This window comes from Onychostruthus taczanowskii, unplaced genomic scaffold, assembly GCF_017590055.1.
Source record: "Onychostruthus taczanowskii isolate IOZ18803 unplaced genomic scaffold, ASM1759005v1 scaffold3, whole genome shotgun sequence".
In the NCBI taxonomy this organism is placed as follows: domain Eukaryota; kingdom Metazoa; phylum Chordata; class Aves; order Passeriformes; family Passeridae; genus Onychostruthus; species Onychostruthus taczanowskii.
In genome coordinates this window covers 23,693,454-23,713,237 of record NW_024500349.1, presented here as the reverse complement: position 1 = coordinate 23,713,237, position 19,784 = coordinate 23,693,454, and the positions used below count along the sequence as shown (strand labels likewise).

General features: G+C 46.2%; 1 protein-coding gene across 35 annotated transcripts in view; it reads left to right on the top strand.

Moving 5' to 3' along the window:
* The first annotated feature begins 9,398 nt into the window (after positions 1 to 9,398).
* The window catches only part of OBSCN (obscurin, cytoskeletal calmodulin and titin-interacting RhoGEF), a 182,783-nt gene continuing 172,397 nt past the window's right edge, over positions 9,399 to 19,784 (top strand). For 13 of the 35 annotated variants that reach the window (XM_041408719.1, XM_041408712.1, XM_041408708.1 and 10 more), the window contains exons 1-2: positions 9,399 to 9,671; positions 17,153 to 18,282. In XM_041408719.1, coding sequence (XP_041264653.1) covers positions 17,166 to 18,282 — 1,117 coding nt within the window. In that variant the 5' untranslated portion in view covers positions 9,399 to 9,671; positions 17,153 to 17,165. The remainder of the gene's footprint in view (positions 9,672 to 17,152; positions 18,283 to 19,784) is intronic. The other 22 variants (XM_041408729.1, XM_041408727.1, XM_041408724.1 and 19 more) reach the window with 3 other exon arrangements.

The window sequence follows — 19,784 nt, the reverse complement described above, 5'->3', positions numbered from 1 at the left end:
CACTATCCCAGGCTTTTCCAAGCCCTGTCCAGCCTGGCCTGGGATCATCAATAATCTCATCAATAATTAGAAGATGCAGTGTCCTCTGGTGAGCTTTGGATCTCAGGCCCTGTTGCATTCCCAGTTCTTCAGCTCATCCTCTGCTGTAAATCCACAGCTTCCTCCTGTGGGAAATGGGTTTGTAGGGAGTTCTCAAAGCCTGACAGAATTCTATTGTCTCACCCTTCTCATTAAACTGAAAATGGAATAAAAGTGTTTAAAACACCTCTCAGTTGCCCCAGCTCTGGGTCAGAAAAGGGAATAATCCAGCATCCCCCTCCCAGGAGCTGTTCCTGATCTCTCTTCTTGCTGTGTTCCAGAACCTGGTAAATGAGAGTTCCTTTTGTTCTTCGTGGGTTTCAGGGTGGCTCGTCCATTCTTGAAGCAAATAGGGAAGAGCTCAAGGTGTGCTGGAGTTTAATCAATGTAATTGTACCAGTGTGACCCTGGGAGCTCGGGGATTTCCCCCAGAGCAGGAGGGACTGGAATCACTTAGATTTGAAAAATAAGATAGGTGATGATGTATCAGAAGTCTAAACAGAAATGAGTGGGTTTAGAGGATTGGCTGAATTGATGGGGTGTTGCTTTCTTCATTCTGGAATCCATAAATCAATTTTCAACAGATGTCTGACCCGTTGTAAAGGAGATGTTGATGGAAAAGATGGATTTGTTAGCCTGGTAGATCCCTGGCACTGCAATGGCTGCAGGTAACTCCTTTAAAATTCAATGCCCAGAAGAACAAACAGCTCTTTAAGAGGGATTGAACATTTTATACTAAGAACTACATGCGCTTTACAATAATTTTCCAGTACCTCTCACCTACGTTAGACAGTCTGTCTCTACTTTAAACCAATCCAGAAGTGTCACCATCACAGCAGAAGGTGGAGGACAAGAACAAGGAGAAGGACAGGACACACACAAATTCCTCCATCTTGCCTCTTGAACCCCCATTTTTAAACCCCAAAAATTCTACTTTTTCACCCTGTGACAAATTCCCTATCATTCTACTCCAACTCTCGTGGCTTGTACATCCTCACACAAAGCTGGTAATTTATTCCATGGGCTAAAACCAAAGGCACAGGTGTTTTTTACTCTGTGCCAAGGTCTCTGAGCTCCCTGCCAGGGTCTCGAGCCATCCAGGGCAGCCAGAGGAACGCCCTGGGTTCTGACTCTTGTCCCGTTTTTTGCCTCTCTTTGTCCCATTTTTTGCCTCTCTTTGTCCCGTTTTTTGCTGTTCTTGTCCCATATTTTTGCAGCTCTTGTCCCGTTTGTGCAGCTCTTTCTGTCCCAGGGTGGGTGCAGCTCAGCTGAAGCCACTGCAAAGCTGAGAGAACTCTTTTCCCTCTGTTTAGCAGAAGCATCATTTATCATAAGCAAAGTTACATTTTGCTTTAATCAGAACCACTTCAAAATTCAGGCTGAGCATCCAAGTTAGATTTTAAAGACAACTTCTGGCAGCACTTGTGAAGCAAAGCAAAGCTGGGGTGTAAATATGTGTGAGTGAAAGCTTTCCTGGGTGCTTAATCATCTTCTAAATGATTGATTTGTGCTCCAGCTGAGGAACATTTAAGGGCTCAATTCTGTTGTGATGTGGAAAGAAATTGCCTTTCTAGGATTATGAATCCATTGTGCAAGCACTTTGTATTTTTCAAGTGTGGATGTGCATCCTGCTGGGAGGTAATCACACTAAAGATCTGTGAGTGACACTGACTACAGCCAGTAGTTGTATAAATAATGATATAAATATCCATAATTAGATGAATGGGGCCCTTTGAGGAGAGCACACTTGAATAAAAACCTTGGTGCTTGCTTCTTCTTTCTTTCTTTCTTTCCTGAGGGATCTTTGTCTGCCTTCCAGAGGGTAATGAAAAAAAAAAACAAACCAACAAAAAACAACCCAAGCAAAAAAATATTTAAGTTAAAATAATGTACAAAATACTTCAAGGTCATTTTCACGCAATTAAAATATTTAAGATAGTTTTATTGGTTCAAATAATGTAAAAAATAATTCAGCGTAATTTTCATGCAACTAAAATATTTAAGATAGTTTTATTAATGTAAAAAAATTTCAAGGTCATTTTCATGCAAGTAAAATATTTAAAATAGTTTTATTAATAAAAACAACCTGGTTGTCAGCCTTTTACCCAATTTTTCCTTTGTGTATCAAGGAATCAGTGTCAGTGTTTATAGCCCCTTTGCTGAGAATGTCACATCTCTGACAGACTGAGCTTTGCACAGAGGCACTGCTGGTGGTTGGATTGTATTGGGATTGTACTGGGATTGATTGGATTGTACTGGGATTGATCCCTCAGGGGTGCTGCAAGAATTTGGAGCTCAAACAACTCTATTGGCTTCTCCAAGGTGAGTCACAAACAGGATGTGCACTGAGTTTGGAATTCCCTGGAAAGCAGAACTCATCCAATACAATGTGGCCATGAAATCTATTTTTGGGTAAAGCAGTCACTTCCACTACTCGTGGAGTATTGGCAGAAAGGGAAGTGGTTTCTCTGCTGATTCACAGAATGGCCAGGTTGGAAGAGACCTTCAAGACCATGGAGTCCAAGCCAGCCCCAACAGCTCAACTGAACCCTGGCCCCCAGTGCCACATCCAGGCTTTGTTAAACACACCCAGGGATGGGGACTGCACCACCTCCCCGGGCAGCCATTCCACAACTTTATCACCCTTTCTGGGAAAAACTTTTTCCTGCTATCCAGCCTGTATTCCCTTGGTGCAGCTGGAGGCTGTGTGCTCTGGTTGTGTCAGTGCTGCTGGAGAAAGAGCCCAGCCCCAGCTGAGCACAGGCACCTTTCAGGAGCTGTGCAGAGTGAGGAGGGCACCCCTGAGTCTCCTTTTCTCCAGGGGAGCACCCCCAGCTCCCTCAGGGGCTCCTCATGGTGATGATGAAGGGTGAGCTGGACAGGCACAAAGAGTGGGATGAGCTGAGTCACTGGGCAGTGTCTGGGATGAGGGAATGATCCCGTTTTACCCGTGCTGACACACCTTCCTTGGCTGGAACCCGGGAAGGGATGGGTGAGTGACACCATGGAGAGCTCGTGGTGCTACTTCAGAACCTAAAAATGGACATTCTGTGCAGGTAACTCTCTGAAAGGGATGAAGTTTCTTGAGGAAAAGACGTTTCAAAAGGCAAATCAGCCACAGACTCCTGGTGTCCTGCTGTTGGCTGGGCGGTTTTTTAACATGGGGAAGGTTGGATTGGGTTTGGAGCAACCTGGAAGAGTGGAGGGTGGAAAGAAGGGTTGGAAAATGAGGTTTTTAGGGTCCTTTCCAACCCAAACCACTCTGGGATTCTTTGTTGGGCTATTTTGTTTGGTATGTTTTTTTTGTGTTGGGTTTTCTTGGGTGTCTTTTTCGTTTGTTTGTTTTGGGGTGGGATTTTTTGGGTATTTTTATATTTTTTCAGTGTTTGTTTTGGTCTTTTGTTTGTGGGTTTTTGTTTGTTTTGTGCTGAGATTGTTGATTTGTTTGGGTTTTTTAATAGAACTATTTCTCAGGTTGTTTAGGTCCTTTCCAACCCAACCCACTCTGGGATTCTGTTTGGATTTTTTTTGTTTGGTGTTTCGTTTTCGGTTGGTTGGGGATTTTTGGTATTTTTGAAAACTTCCTTGGTGTTTGTTTGTTTCAGGGTTTTTTGTTTTCTTTTTTTGTTTGCTTTGTGCTGTGATTGTTTATTTGTTTGGGTTTTTTAATAGAACTTGAGTCCTTTCCAGCCCAAATCACTCTGGCATTCCTTGGGTTTTTTGTTTTGGGTTTGCTGGGGTTTTTTTGGGTATTTTAAAATTTTTTTCAGTGTTTGTTTGTTTGATTTGTTTTTTTTTTTGCTGTGTGTGTTCTTTTTTGTTTGTTTGTGGGCTTTTGTTTGCTTTGTGCTGTGATTGTTTATTTGGTTTTTTTAATAGAAATATTTCTCAGGTTGCTCAGAGCCCAACCTGGCCTTGAACCCTTCCAGGGATGGGGAGTCCGCCCACATCTTCTGTGGAGAAAAACCCATTTTTATACCAAGTGTGGTATTTTTCTATGGCAATTACACTGCCCTCAGTGCAAAAGAAGTTGTAAAATATGCATTTCTACCAGCAAGAAATTCTTTTTTCATCCTGTAGGAAATAAACTTGGCACTCTCTCCTGTGAGAGACCTGTAGACAGTTTTGGGTTGTGGTGCAGAGCTTGATTTACTGTGTTGTTATTGAAGGTTTAATGTCAAAATGGAAGGATTGGCCCAACAGAGCCACACAGATTTTGCCACCAGAGCCATATTTTTATTGAAAATCTGATTTTGGCAGAATCCCTTGAGGCTTCTTCAGCCAGGCTTAGACTTCCACCAACACAAAATTCAGGATATGTTTTTTTTTTTTTTTAATGTTTCATTTAATTTTTTTTTTAATTTCAGACTTCCACCAACACAACAATCAGGAAATATTTTTTTTAATGTTTCATTTAATTTTTTTTTTAATTTTTATTTTTTCAGTCTAGTTCTTAATGCCAGGAAAATGCTGCTGAGGTGCAGCTCTGGGAAGATTTGGGAATTACTGGGAAGCAAAGCTGGATTTGGGATCAGCAACTCCTCAGTTGTTTTGAAATGGGGAAAACTCCATAATGGGATGCACAAATGTGTCCACTCCTCCAACATCTGCAGGCATCCCCACAAAACATTTGAGATATACGGGGTTAAATCACAGCAGGAATTTTTAAATTTAGGTATTTTATTAGCAATATAGAAAAAAGTTTAATATTGACAGCAGAGAAGCTCAGGAAAGCATAAAATAAAAAGGAGTATTGATAAGTTCTTTTGGAAGCCTTGGCAATATGTGTCACTTCAGCCTTGTTTGTTAAATTATTTTTTTGTCCTGAAATTCTGAAAAAAATGCATTTAAAAAAAAAAAATCCAGTTAGGAATTGAGCAAAAATTAACCCACTTCCTCTATTCTTTGCAGGGTTAAATCAGAGCAGGAATTTGATAAGTTTTTTGGAAGCCTTGGCAAGATGTGTCACTTCAGCCTTGTTTGTTCAATTTTTTTTTTTTTTTTTGTCCTGAAAGTCTAAAAAAATGTATTTTAAGAAAAACAAAATCCAGTTAGGAATTGAGCAAAAATTAACCCACTTCCTCTATTCTTTTTTCAATCAATGTAATACATAATTTGCCTCTATGTCTTAATTTTCTGTGTCCTCCATGACTTTCTCAATTAACACTGCCAGATATAAGTAAGCTTTTTAGGGGAATGTGTTCCCTCGTGATTGATGTGCCTTAGGGAATTTCTTGTGAGGTTTAATTCAGAATTAGGTGCTCTTCCCATCAGAAGTAAATGTGGTAGGGGAAAAAAGTCTAATTTTCTGTAACATGTTTCTGTGTGAAGTCTTTATTAGCATTGATTTTTATTTAATTTTCTTTTATCTAACAGTGCTAGATTGGGAGACAAGACATCAGGGTTTTTTAGTTGTAAAATCTAGGTAAAGATACTGCGGAGAAATAAATGGTGTCACCTTTTAAATTCTTGTGCAGTATCAAATGGGGGAAAATCAAATTAAATTCTCCCACAGAGAGAAGCAGGAATATTTTTTTTTTTTTTTACAGAAACATGCCTTTTTATGCAAAAAAACTCATTGTTCAGAGGAATATTGAAATAAGATGTAACGCCTCAGGCCTTGCTAGTTATTACAATTCAAATAATTTAAATTGATTTCCTGGAGAAAGCTCAAACACAGCTTATTTTGGTGCCTGTAAACTCTGGTTAATTCTGTTTGGCATCCTCTTATTTCCAACTGAGCTGTTCAGATAGGCAGGTTTGGAGCTCCACAATACAGTTTTCAAGGGCAAGGAAAGATTTTTCTGTGTTTTAAAACTGCCCAAGTTTCTGTTTCAAGCACAGCATCCTGATGTTTGTTGTGGGGAGAAAACACATTTATGGAAAACCCTCAGTTTTAATTTCAAAGATGAGGGGACTAGTGTTGTGCCTGATGATATTTTATTTGTCTTCATCCAAGTTCAGGGTGTTTTTCAAGCCTTTCACTGTTCTCTCTATAGGCTGGAACTTTTATTAGCTCATCATTTTAAGATGCTCCTTTATTTTAAACCCATGACAAGTTGTAGTTCCTGAATAAGTTAATAACTCATGGGACTGGAGATATTTTTCTCTTTTTAATTTTTAGTGACTTGTAGGGGTAGCTCAGACAACCCAACTTATGTCAAGAGAATTAGGGCAAAAAAAGGAGGAGAAAAGGAGGCTCAGGGGGGACCTTGTGGCTCTGCACATCTCCTGGCAGGAGGGGACAGTGGGGGGATCAGGTTCTGCTCCCAGGGAACAAGGACAGGAGGAGAGAGAATGGCCTCAAGTTGTGTCAGGGGAGGTTTAGTTTGAATATTGGGGAACATTTCTTCCCTGGAAATATTGCTGAGCACTGTCACAGGCTGCCCAGGGCATTGGTGGAGTCACTGTGCACTTTCGGTACATACAGGTGGTCCTTTTACCAAAAAAAAAACCCAAGGTGAAGATCATAAAGTCTCTGAGATCTTCCTCAAAGTCACCAAGATGTTAAAGGAAAGGCACTGCTTGTTTAATCCCATGAAAATCTACCTGGTGCCTCTGGCAATTGCATAGGGCAGAGAAATGGAAGGTGGTGTCATGGAGGGCTGGGGAACAGCAAATTTCCTTTGGTTTGCTCCAAATGGACACTGGGTTATTCCAAATTACAGCTGTGATGCCTTGTGCAGGCTGCTCTGGAACAGAGGCTGGACAGAGCTAAAGAATGAAGCAGGGATTGATTCAAAGGATCTCCTCCATGGATCCACCTTGGGCAGCACAAGAGCCCGGCCAGGGCTGCACCCAAGATGAACCCAAATGGCCCCAAAATGCACGAGCGCTCACGGGGTCTCTCCCTGGGATCAGCTCTGCTCCATGTGCACATTGCAGTTCAGTGTCCAATTCCAGCTCAGCCCCTGCACTCCCATCCTGCTTGTTTTTCTCTCTCCAGCCCATGGGGTTTGTGCTCTTGGGCTGAGATTTGGATCATTTGTCCTTGGTGCCCAGCTGGAGCAGGAATTGTTTTGTCTCCCTGCTCTGTGCACAGAGCTCACCATGCCCTGATGTGAAGCTCAGACCCACACACTAAAGCAGCACAGAATGTGAAAATATAAAAGCTAAAACCTGAGCCATCAGCTGGGGACAGACCTTGGAGTCTGCTGATGTCCAGTTTGCAGAGCAGTGCCTGGTCAGAAATCAAATCCTGCTAAGTCAAAGAGAATCCTGCTGAGAGCTGTTGCTAACACACCCTGGGCACATTCCTGTGTCTTTGGGAAGCCTCTCTAAGTCCTGCAGCTAAAACTTTAATCCACCTTCAGAAGAGAGGGCAGAACGAGCACAGTGGGCACTGTCTTTAAGAGGGGATGAGTTTTTCACAGAGCTGAACATTGGATAAAGTCCCTCAGCCAATGCACAGGGCGTTCAGGTAGCACCTTAAATATTTTTTTCTCCTCAGTCTAGTAATCTTAGTAATTTGGACAGAATCACAGAATAGTTTGGGCTGTGAGGGACCTTAAACCTCATCTCATTCCACCCCCTGCATGGGTAAATGTGCACATTGCAGTTCAGTGTCCAATTCCAGCTCAGCCCCTGCACTCCCATCCTGCTTGTTTTTCTCTCTCCAGCCCACGGGGTTTGTGCTCTTGGGCTGAGATTTGGATCATTTGTCCTTGGTGCCCAGCTGGAGCAGGAATTGTTTTGTCTCCCTGCTCTGTGCACAGAGCTCACCATGCCCTGATGTGAAGCTCAGACCCACACACTAAAGCAGCACAGAATGCGAAAATAGAAAATCTAAAACCTGAGCCATCAGCTGGGGACAGACCTTGGAGTCTGCTGATGTCCAGTTTGCAGAGCAGTGCATGGTCAGAAATCAAATCCTGCTAAGTCAAAGAGAATCCTGCTGAGAGCTGTTGCTAACACACCCTGGGCACATTCCTGTGTCTTTGGGAAGCCTCTCTAAGTCCTGCAGCTAAAACTTTAATCCACCTTCAGAAGAGAGGGCAGAACGAGCACAGTGGGCACTGTCTTTAAGAGGGGATGAGTTTTTCACAGAGCTGAACATTGGATAAAGTCCCTCAGCCAATGCACAGGGCGTTCAGGTAGCACCTTAAATATTTTTTTCTCCTCACAGTAATCTTATTATTAATTTGGACAGAATCACAGAATAGTTTGGGCTGTGAGGGACCTTAAACCTCATCTCATTCCACCCCCTGCATGGGTAAGGACACCTCCAGCTATCCCAAATTGCTCCAAACCCTGTCCAGCCTGGCCTTGGACAATTCCTGGGGAATGAAACAAGATGATCTTTAAGCTCCCTTCCACCCCAAACCATTCTGGAATTCTGTGATTCTCTTCATGCCCTGCTTTCAAAAATCCCAGCTAAAACTCCCTTTTGCTGCCCTGGTGGTGGTTTTGTGCCCTGAAAAGTGATTCAACACAACCTATCACCGTGTCTTCAGGGCCTTGGCTATGCAGCACCTTATCTGCTTTGTTTACTGCCAAAAATAAGCATATCTTGCAGTTCACTCCTGATATTTGCACAGAGCTGGAGTGGTTGTGGGGCAGCCTGCTGGGCTCTGTTGTAGCTCTTTAACTATTAGCAGAAATCAGTTTTAAATTTAAAATACTGCGATTGCCAATAAGAATTGGCGTGGACCCCAAAGAAATTGTTTTTAAAAACTAGAAATTTGACTTGCAAACATAGAAATTATGGTCTTGAGCCTCTGAGCTGTGATGGATTGGCAGCTCAGGTGACTTTTTGCACTCAGTTTGTATTCATGAGGCAAAAAGGTGGGGAAATATAAAACCCATATATAATCTATATATATACATAACCTCATATAACCTATATATATGTATATATATGTGTGTATATACAAGGTGAAGGGGCAGAAAAACACTTAGGATTATTGACTTGCTGTTGATTTGCCATTGTAACAGCTCCTGCCTGGGAGGTTATAAATAAACCTATTATTGATTTGATGCCTTTGGGACAGAATTCCTGTCCAGTGTGCAGCACTGATAACTCAGCAGCCGCCCGTTCCCGAGTCCCCACGTCACATTCAGCACCTGGCTGTGGGATGGACCCTTGAGGAATGTCTCTTGTCCCCACAGCCTGCACCCCACCCAAACACCCTCTCCTGGTGGGGTTTTTGCCCCCCTGCTGTTGCTGGGCTGTGGCAGCGAGTCCCCACAGCGCTGCCCTTTCCCCTGTGTGCTGCAGGAAATTTAATCTCCCCGGTAAATGACACCCAGAGCTATTTTGGAGCTGGGCTGTGGAGGGAAGGAGAAAGCACGTCAGCGATTTGACTGGAGGAGGACGACCCAGAGGAGGGTCAGGGGGGTGGCACAGCCTAACCCTGGGCAGCAGAGCCACTGCAGGGGGACTTGGGGGGACCTTCTGCTGCACGTCCCTGCCGTCGCTGGGGTTTCTGTTTTATTTCCTGGAGGGGAAAGAGGGGGGGAACCCAAGCCAGCATGGTCTCCCCATGTCCTCTGTTCCCCTCTTCCCTCTTCCCCCTCCTTTCATCTCAGTAGGAATCGGCTTTTTCTTCCTCTGCCCAGAGCTTTGTCCTCCTCAGACTCAGACAAGACTCCAGGTAAGACCGAAACCTTCAGCTAAGGAGAGGTGGATTTGGGGATGCTGGTGCCCAGCAGGAAGTGGAGAAGGTCGTTGGTAGCTGAGGGAGGGGTGAGGTTGTTTTTGTGCCATGCCTGAGGATGTTTTTTTTAAAATTAAACGTATTTGGGGATGGAGCTGAATTTGCAGGTAGTAAATCCATCCTTCCTTTGCAGTGAGCCAAATGTGCATTGTTCTGCTTAATTACTTCTGAGCAAAGATCAGCCTCCAGAGGAGGAAAGTGAAAAAAAATCAGGTTTAGAGCTGTACACTCAACTTGATACACTTTGTCCCCAAATCTGAGACACCACTGGGAATGGAGAGCCTGGAAAACACACGGAGAGGTGTCAGAAAGGAACATTTCAGAAAGCTTTATTTCCAGGGCATCATCTCAGTGCAGCTTTTCTCTTCAGCCAGGACTTTTTGTCCCCTTTGAGCTCCTCTCTGGTGTCAATACAGGTTCACTCTGCAGCCCCCCACCCTCCTCCCATTTCTCCAAATGGTTCTGAGGGGAGATAGGCAGAGATGGAGCTCGACAGCTGAGGCTATTTTGGGCCCTACAGCTCAATGGGGTGGAGTGACTGTAATGACAATGACGTACACTTGTTAAAATACAAGGGCTTAGGTCGGAGCCACGGCTGATTGTCACCAAGGGAATTCTTTGTCCATATGGGAGCCGTGATCCTGCAATTCCCTCGTGTAGGAAATCACGTGGGCTGAACCAGGAGCGTTTCTAGCTTTGCAATCTGTTTTTTTTCCTGGGATTCTCTCACAGTTGCTTCTCTCCAGGCCTCTGTGTAAACAAAAATGCAGTTGGGTGAAATTTGCGATGAAATTTCTAGATGTACGTCGCTCCTTTTCTGTCTCCTGGGTGGAAACCCCAGAATATGTGTGTTTTGTCTGCATTTGTCTCTTTTATTCTCAGCCCCACAGAACTGGACTGAGCATCACAATGTGCCCAGACCTCTCTGGTGCTTTGGCCTTTTGCTATTGTCAGAGCAGCTTTGGGAGGCTCAGAAAAAAAGTGGCTGCTGTGGAGTCCTGAGGGGCTGCTCTGTGCAGTTTTAGGCCTCTGGATGTTTCAGGGGTGGTTTTGTAGCTCCATCATGGGTGGAATGTGAAGTCCCCACGTTGCAGTAAAGCCCAAGAAGGATGAATTCCCTTCCCTACATGGAGTTTCTTGGAGCTGTTAGGGTGTTGATGGAAAATGGTTTCTGGCCAGGTGGTTGAAAGTGGGGTGAGTTTTCTAAGAAAGTTCTGTCTCTGTAGAGAAGAAAGATAAAAAGAGTTTTAACCATATAAATCACTTAAGTGGCTTGAATCTGTTGTGATTTTTATGAAGTGTGCTGCTAACGTGGCTGGAAGGTGTCTGAGCCTGGTGACATGCACAAACCACGTGATTTGTTCTTGCTGCTCGTTGGAATTCTCTAAACGTCTGAACCCTTGTTGGCTATCAATCGTTGGGAACACCCAGGTTATTGGTAAGAGATTGCCAGGGGGAGCGTGAGGGGATGCAGGTCCCTCTGAGGCACTTGGTGCGTTTCAGCCCTACCCTGAAGGTCAGAATTGTCTCGAGCTTCTCCTTTTCCCTGAGGGCTGCTCACCGTGTTTAACACCATGTCAGCCCCTGACCTGCCAGGAGCTTTCCCTCAACATCTCCCATGGATTTTGGTTTAGGATGGAGGCTGTGGATGGGAGGGACTACTCTGGGTCCAGTTAGAAGCTCCTTGCAAAGGGTTTCGTGCGCCGCGGGTTCTCTGTGTCCGACACCTTCGACGACGGATCCCCCACAGAAACCTCTCCCATCTGCTCATCCAGTGACCTTTGGACATGCCAAAATTGTTTCTCCCTCACTGAAGTGGAATTCAGAGTAGGCCAAGCTAAGCCCTGAGCCCAGCTCCTGAGGCACAGATACCGTTGCTGCTTCGGTGGAAGGGGATAAATCCCGCCTCCCTGGATTAGAGCTCTGAGCCCTGATTTAGGGGTGGAACGGGCAGCACTGGGTGTGCTGGTGTGCATTTCACCCCCAGAGCTCCCTGTCTGCTGGGATGGCTCTCAGGCACCCACCAGAGCCCGGCTGATGTCACCCAGCCTGCAGCTGACACCCAACACTTGTGCTACTCCAAAGTTGTCCATTCCCTGGGAGGGCAGCTGGGTTAGTGCTGTTTTCCCTCAGCAGGGTTTTAAACATCAAAGGAAACCCAAACTTCCCATTTGACAACTCATCGACTTCCCTTCCCACCCACGGATTCCATTTCCTGATGTTTTTAGATGGAACAATACAAGCAGATAAGTAATGTAAACTGCAGTAATACCGGTGCTGCCTTGATTTTTATCTGGAGCTTTCATTCTCAGTGATGTTCTTTGAAAGCTCAGGATTCAGAGACAGGAGGTTCCCTATAAATCCTGTCTTTCCTGGCAGGAAAAAGAGTGAGAGGATTAGAATTTAGCATTGCAGAGGAAGTTCAGGAAACATAAACTTCAAAGGCAAGAAAAATACCTCAAATCAATGTATTTTTGACTTGGGCAAAGAAAGGGTAAAAGAGGATTGAGGAAATGAGCAAACAGGGTCATGATGGGGCTTAATGTGGTGTTGAGAGAAATTCTGTGCTTCTGATCTCTGTTTGGACCTTGGTGATCCCTTAGGTGTAATTATGTCCCAAAGTCTCCAATTTTGCTACTTGTGGCCACCTTTGTCTCGAGAATGTTTTATGGATGGATTGCACTGTGCTTTTTGGTCCTTGCCCTGAGTGGACAGGGTTCTCTTTCTAATCCTTGAATGGAAAGGCTTGGACAGAGAATAATGTGTTCCCCCTGTCTTCTCTCACACCAAGATCTTCACCACAGGCTGCTGACAGCTTGGGGGAGTTTTCACCATGGGGGCACCTCTGCCTTCTCAGAGGCTGTGGAACGTTTTCCAGGTGCAGATCAGCAGTGAATCCCAGGAGGCTGGGATGGAGCCAGGCTGGGAGAGCTGAGGGTGTCCAGCCTGGAGGAGAGAAGGCTCCAGGGAGAGCTCAGAGCCTCTTCCAGGGCCTAAAGGGGCTCCAGGAGAGCTGGAGAGGGACCTGGAACAAGGGATGTGGTGAAAGGATAAGGAGGAATGTCTTCCCACTGCCAGAGGGCAGGGTTGGGTTGGATATTAGGAAGAAATTCTTTATTCTGAGGGTGGTGAGGTCCTGGCACAGGTTGCCCAGAGCAGCTGTGGCTGCCCCTGGATCCCTGGAACTGTCCCAGGCTGGGTTGGATGGGGCTTGGAGCACCCTGGGATGGTGGAAGGTGTCCCTGCCATGGCAGGGGTGGAAGAGGAGGGTCTACCATGGGTGGACCATGGGTCTCTAAGGTCCCTTCCAACCCAAACCACTCTGGGATTCGGTGGCACCACCATCAGGGCTCTCCACCTCCTGAGGAGTTCCACTTCTGAGCACTCCAGCAGGAACTGAACAGCTCTCTGATGGGTCCCACTGCAAGGCACTCATTCCCCTGTCCATGGGAAGCACTGGCAGGGGTGGCACAGGAGTGGGCAGGAGGCCTGGACCAGCTGCATCTTGGCTCCAGGGCAGTGATATATTTATTTATCTGACAGCTCTGTGCAGTCCTGCCTCTTTCCCCAAACACAAACCAGGCAAAATCCGAATGAATAAAGACATAAGCAAAATTATGAGTGCTGCCAGTTTGCCTCTGGTGTGCTCAGAAATGCCCCAGATGGGAATGTGATCTCTGCTGCAAATGATAAATCACAGAGGGATTACATGGGGAAATGTGACACTGGCAAATGTCTGAGATTTATTGGAAAGGGCATTTGCATTGACTAGGTTTATTCATGCTTTGTTGCTGGTCCTGTTACTTCCAAGGGAGCTGTCCTGGCACTTGCAGAGGGTTACTATTTTTTTTTTTTTAATGTTTCAGACTTACTGGACTTTTTTGAAGTTTGAATGAACATGTAAATAATTGAAATCAGAGTAATTATTGAATAAGCTGATTGACAAGTTACACAGCAGCAATATTAAATCTTGTCCTTTCAGTACATTCACAAGTCTGTCCTCTCCTGACTCCTAAATCTATTTATCATCATAATCCAGTGTGATGTGTTTTATCCCATTTGAAATGGGATAATGTAATTTATCCCATTTAATTTAAATTTATCCCATTTCATTTAAATTTAATGTAATTTATCTTGTGCAGCCTGTCTAACTTGTTAGATGTGTTAGATACATGCACAGCCTCATCCTTGCTGCAGGTTAGGATTTCATGCCTCTTACTGCATTTCATGCTCTCCACACCCATAAAACAAGTTTTCCCCCCTCTTTTTCAGATGGGGACTAAAGATAAGAGAAATGGAGTGTCTATCTAATAATTATAAAAGAAAGCCAGCAGCAGAGCAAGGAATAAACCCTGTTTTTATTTTCCATGTTAGAAAAATATCTAAAATAATGATGAGCACACACGGTTTTCACTGATCCCTGGGTTTTATTCTGGCATTCTGGCCATTCATAATGGTGTAAAAAACCTTCAAGTGTGGGGGCACGTGGTGAAAGCTGCTGGAGGTGTAGGTAAGAGCAGGGGATGTGGGTTTTCACCCCACACTAGGAGGTCTATGGACACAGGATCTTGTACTGGTTGGGGAGGAGTTGCAAACACCAGATGAGTTTTTGGGAGCCATGGGAGAGGGAGGCTGGACCTTGAAGCCACTGGGAAGAAGCATATTGGATGGATTTACTGCACCAGTTTGGTTCAGGAGCAAAACCAACAGGTGTGTGGTGTTTTTTGCCAGTTTTTTGGCTGTTCCTGACTCTCAGAGGTGCCAGGCAGCATCTGGGGGGTCTGTGTTTGGGCAGAGCTTAGCAGGGAGAGAAGGATGCACTATAGGAAGTGGGCAGCATTCCTGCTCCTGTGAGAGCCAGGCTTTGAGAGCCCTCACCCTGCTCCTCCTGCCCAGAAAGGTGTTCTGGGGCCCAGGTGATGGAAGCAGCACACAGGTGGGTTGAGGGAAGCCCCTGGCTGCTGAGAGGTCCCTGGCTGGCTCCCAAGCAGCTCCTCTCGTGTCTCTGCAGCCACCTCAGTGCTCCAGGCACTTGTCCATGTGCAGAGCCAAACTGCAGAGCCCAGTTTGATGGAGAAGTGAAGCAACTCTATTTTTCTGCTCTTTTTTGACACTACAAAGCTGCAAATAAGTCAGAGTGATGCATCTGTTGGACACACTGTGAACCCAGGAAGGGTGAGACGTGTCAGTGTCTTCTGAAGGTGAATCCTAGTGCTTTGATGGCACAGTGTAGCCTGAAATTCAAGCTAATGGCTGGAAATTATTAGGACATGAGCTCTGAGTCTGTGTTTTGATTGTTAACTCTTAGTTAATGCAGTGAATGGTCCTGCTGGGCCCTCCAGAGTTGAGCTGAGCCTCAGCATCTCCTTCTGAGCATTGAAATGGTCCTTCCCCAAATGGATTGTCAATCAATTGACTTCAGTGGAAATTTCCACTGACTTCAGTGTACTTTGGCTCAAGCCCCAGGCTCCTATCTGCCCCTTCTAACCATTCATGCAGCTTCTCTGCTTGCAGCTGCACAAGCATTTCTGAAAACACGTTTTAAAGCTCAGCTGAGGGCAGGGGCTGGAGGTAGCAAGAGGGTTCAGAGAAGTTGAAACGAATTCACAGATTTCTAGACAAGTTTGAGACCAAGAGAAAAAAAATCTGTGTATTGAAGGTGGCTGAAAGTCAGTTGGTCTTGGCACTGATGACTGCAAGTCGATCATTCTTTACCCTCTTAGCATTTACTAAAAGTAAATTTTCCCTGTTACTTATTCCCCCCTCTCAGATTTAATGTTTGAAATTTGTTTCTTTATTTTCTAAAGATTTGTGGCACAATAATGAAATTTGCTCAGTACCAGGAAACAAAAGCAACCAAAATTGAATTAACTTAGAAAGGATCAATCTCATCTAAAAGGAAAAGTCTTTGATTGCTCCTTGTCATTTTGTGTGTTCTTTGGAGACACAGGATAGGACAGGACATGGTGCGTATTTTCTGTTAAATGTAGAAAGATTACATTTGGTTTTGCCTTAGGTCTGTGACCCAGATGAAGTTTGAAGTTTGGCTCAGTGACACCATCTGGAATTGTAATAATGATCCCAAAATCATGGAATATCCTGAGCTGAAAGGGACCCCCAAAGACCATTCAGTCCAGCTCCTGGCCTTGCTCAGGACAACCCCAAGAATCCCACCCTGTGCCAGAGGCAGTTTTCCAACAGTTTCTTGGGCCCTCATAAGAAATACCATTTGTATTTTTGTGACATCCCTTTTCCAGTATATGGGTTTAATGGTAACTTGTATTTTCCAATCCCCAGCAGCACAAATTGAATTAAATTTGTAATCTGTTATTAATTTTCGTGCACAATTTGTCATTTACCTCAGCAAATACCTTGCAAGCACACAGTTATTTGCTAGCCCATCCCTCTCTTGATATGAAGTGGGAGGGGAGACAAGAAATTGGGAAAAGAAGTGATTTTTTCCCAAGGTCATGCAGCAAATTGATCCAACCCTCAGTCCCTGATGCCATCAGTGATTTTGTGCATTAGCAAAAATCCACTAACAGGAGCTGGAAGAGGATGGAGAAATGGTGATTTAAGAAATTAAAGCAGGGTTTTGCCCTGCTCCTATTGATTTCTGCTGGAGATGGTGAGAGCACCTGCCATTGGGCGAGAGAGTGGGTGGGTGTGTGGCCAGCAGGGAAGCCAAACTGCTGCAGGATTAAGAAGGATATTTCTGTCTCACTGGCTGGGTTTGATTTCCTTTCTGAGTTACAGCACCCAGAGCCCTGGTCCTTCTTTGTGTAGCACTTTGAAGGTGAAAAAAGCAGGGATGTGCTCACCTGGAGTAGGACCATTCCTATGGTCAGACAGGAGCAGCATGAAGCCAAAGAAGTTAAACAGCTTGAAGAGAAATGGTGCACTCAAATCTTCTTGGAAAACCTGGTCTAGAAGGTGACATCCCTACCCATGGCAGGGGGTTGGAATGAGGTGATCTTCAAGGTCCCTTCCAACCCAGATTCGGAGATGGAGGCAGTATCTGGATGGGCAGACCCATCTCTCAGAATGTGGTGTCCAGTTTGTTCCTCGTGGCTGCAGAACCAGCCCATGTGTCACGCAGCTTTAGTGCAGGTCACTTTCTGAGTGCCCCAGATGAAAGGCATCGTTGTGTTCCTGCTGTATGAACAGCCCAAAGAGTTTTGTTTTGCCCAGAGGCCCTGTGGAGGAGTGAGCTGCCTTATGCAGCAGTTGGTTAACCTCAAATGTAAGAAATCCTCAAGACCAATAATATTCCAAGGCCTTCTCACCTGAAATGAGAAGGGCATTGAAAACGTGGGCATTCCAGGTGACAAACACCCTGACACCACAGGAGTGCAGTGATTCTTTGGCTGCAGCCTCTGCCCTGCTCTGTGCTGACACTTTTCTCTGTCCCCCTGCAGGAAGGCAGCCAGGATGGATTACAGCTCGCTCAGCGGGGTCCCGCGCTTCCTCACCCGGCCCAAGGCCTTCATGGTGTCTGTGGGGAAGGATGCCACCCTGAGCTGCCAGATCATTGGAAACCCCATCCCAGTGGTGAGCTGGGAAAAGGATAAACTTCCAGTCCAGTCTGGGGGAAGGTTTAAAACCACAGAGGATGGGGATTTGTACCGGCTAACCATCTACGACCTGAGCCTGGAGGACAGCGGCCAGTACATCTGCCGGGCCAAGAACACCATCGGGGAGGCCTTTGCTGCTGTCAGCATCAAAGTGGGAGAGGAGACCACAGTCACAGAGTCAGCTCCTTACTTCATCCAGAAACCTACCAACATCAAAGTAACCTTGGGAGAAGACGTCATGTTCAAATGCAAAGTCCAGGGCAGCCCTCCCCTCTCGGTGAACTGGGAGAAGGACGGGAGATACCTGAGGAACAAAGCAGACGCTGGACGCTTCCAGATCGAGTCTGCTGGGGAGTCCAACGCTCTCACCATCCAGTGCGCCCAGCTGGGGGACAGTGGCACCTACACCTGCCGGGCAGAGAACCTCATCGGCTCCGCCAGCGCCTCGGCCGCGCTGGTGGTGGAAACGCACGGCTCCTCCAACCCGGGCAGCGACAGCACCTGTGGCAAGACGGCTTCCTTGCTGTCCCACCTGCAGAAGAGGCGGGAGGAGATCAGGAAGATGGACATCTCCCACGGGACTCTGGACTTGGCCTCTGCCCAGGCCTACTCTGCGGTGGAGGGGCTGTCCAGCATCGGCCTCAGCCTGTCCCGGGACTACGAGCGGGCGGCGGGGCTGACCAAAGGGGCCCGCAACGCCACGTTCGGGGCGCTGACGCGCACGTGCAGCGTGACGGAGGGCAAGCACGCCAAGCTGAGCTGCTACGTGACGGGAGAGCCCAAGCCCGTGATTGTGTGGAAGAAGGACAACGAGGTCATTTCGGAAGGCCGGCGGCACGTCATCTATGAGGACGACCAGGAGAACTTTGTGCTGAAGATTCTCTTCTGCAAGCAGACGGACAATGGGCTGTACACCTGCACGGCCTCCAACCTGGCGGGGCAGACCTACAGCTCTGTGCTTGTCACTGTCAAAGGTGGGTGGCTGTGGTTCTCACCAGGGAGGATGTGTCTGCAAGGACACACCCTTGGATTGGGGTGGGGGTTCGAACAAAACTTCTGCCTCCAAACTGCTGCAGGGGAGTGTGTTAGGTGTGAATAAAGCTCTCCTGGTGGAAAGGGCTTGTGCACATGAATAGATGACCTGGGGACAGAGTTCTTAGGAAGGGCAGTATAGAGGTGCCAGGTAGGGGTGGATGAGGCAGAACTGGTTGTGATGCCTCAGGTTTGAGCTTTTATATTTTCAGATTCTGTGCTGCTTTAGTGTGTGGGTCTGAGCTTCACATCAGGGCATGGTGAGCTCTCTGCACAGAGCAGGGAGACAAAACAATTCCTGCTCCAGCTGGGCACCAAGGACAAATGATCCAAATCTCAGGCCCAAGAGCAAAAAAAGCATGGGCTGGAGAGAGAAAAACAAGCAGGATGGGACTGTATAGGCTGCAGCTGGAATTGGACAATTGGCTCCAATATGCTAATGGAACAAAATTTATAAAAGTGTTAGACCCTGTGACCAGTTGTCCATTTCGTAAACATTTTAAGTTTGCCTGGGGTGTAGCCCTGGCTGGGCTCTTGTGCTGCCCAAGGTGGATCTATTGAAGCTTCCCAATAAATCCCTACTTCATTCTTTTAGCTCCATCTAGTCTCCATTCTAGGTCAGCCTACACAAGGCATCAGCTGGTGGTGGGGCAGCTGGGATGCACCAGATCCCTAAGACTCCTGGCAGTCCTGGTTTCACAGTGACGTGAGAGATCCATTCCCATGCTCTGGGTCAGTGACTGCCAATGCCCTGTCTCACCCTCCAGGCTTTAATCACATCTGGGTTTGTGTTCACCGTGGAGTTTACTCAGACATGCCATTTGTAGTAGTGGTGGAAACCCCTCCCTACAAGATGAGCATGTCAGGCTGCCTCGGATCCCCTGGGGGACCTACTCCAACTCTAATTACAGTCCAGCTCAGTTTTCCTGTACGGTGACCCACCAGCAGCCTGGTTCTTGCCAGGTTCTTCAGCTTTTTCCCAGCTTGGGTTGCTGGATAGTCTGTGTTCCTTGAATGCTCCTAGAAAACCTCCCAGGCCCAAGATGCCTTTGTTTGCCATAGTCAGTGGTGAAGAACTTGCCTTCAGAGGGTCACTCCACACTTGTGAAGGTCAGTCCTAGTTCTTCAGAATGTGACACACAGTTTTTATAGAATCCCAGAATGGTTTGGATTAGAGGAGGTCTTAAAAATCACCTCATTCCAACCTCCTGCCATGGAAGGGACACCTTCCACCAAACCAGGTTGCTCCAAGCCCCATCCAACCTGGCCTTGAACAATCCAGGAAGCTCTAAATTTTCCACCTGCTCTCCCATTTGGCAAGGGGACAGCAGGCAGTTTGCAACCCAGGCAGCACCTGTAAATGAGCTGTCAGAGACAAAAGGTTTTTCCACTTGAGTGGTAAAACAGATGATTTTTCACTGGCAGCAAAGTAAATTAGAAATAC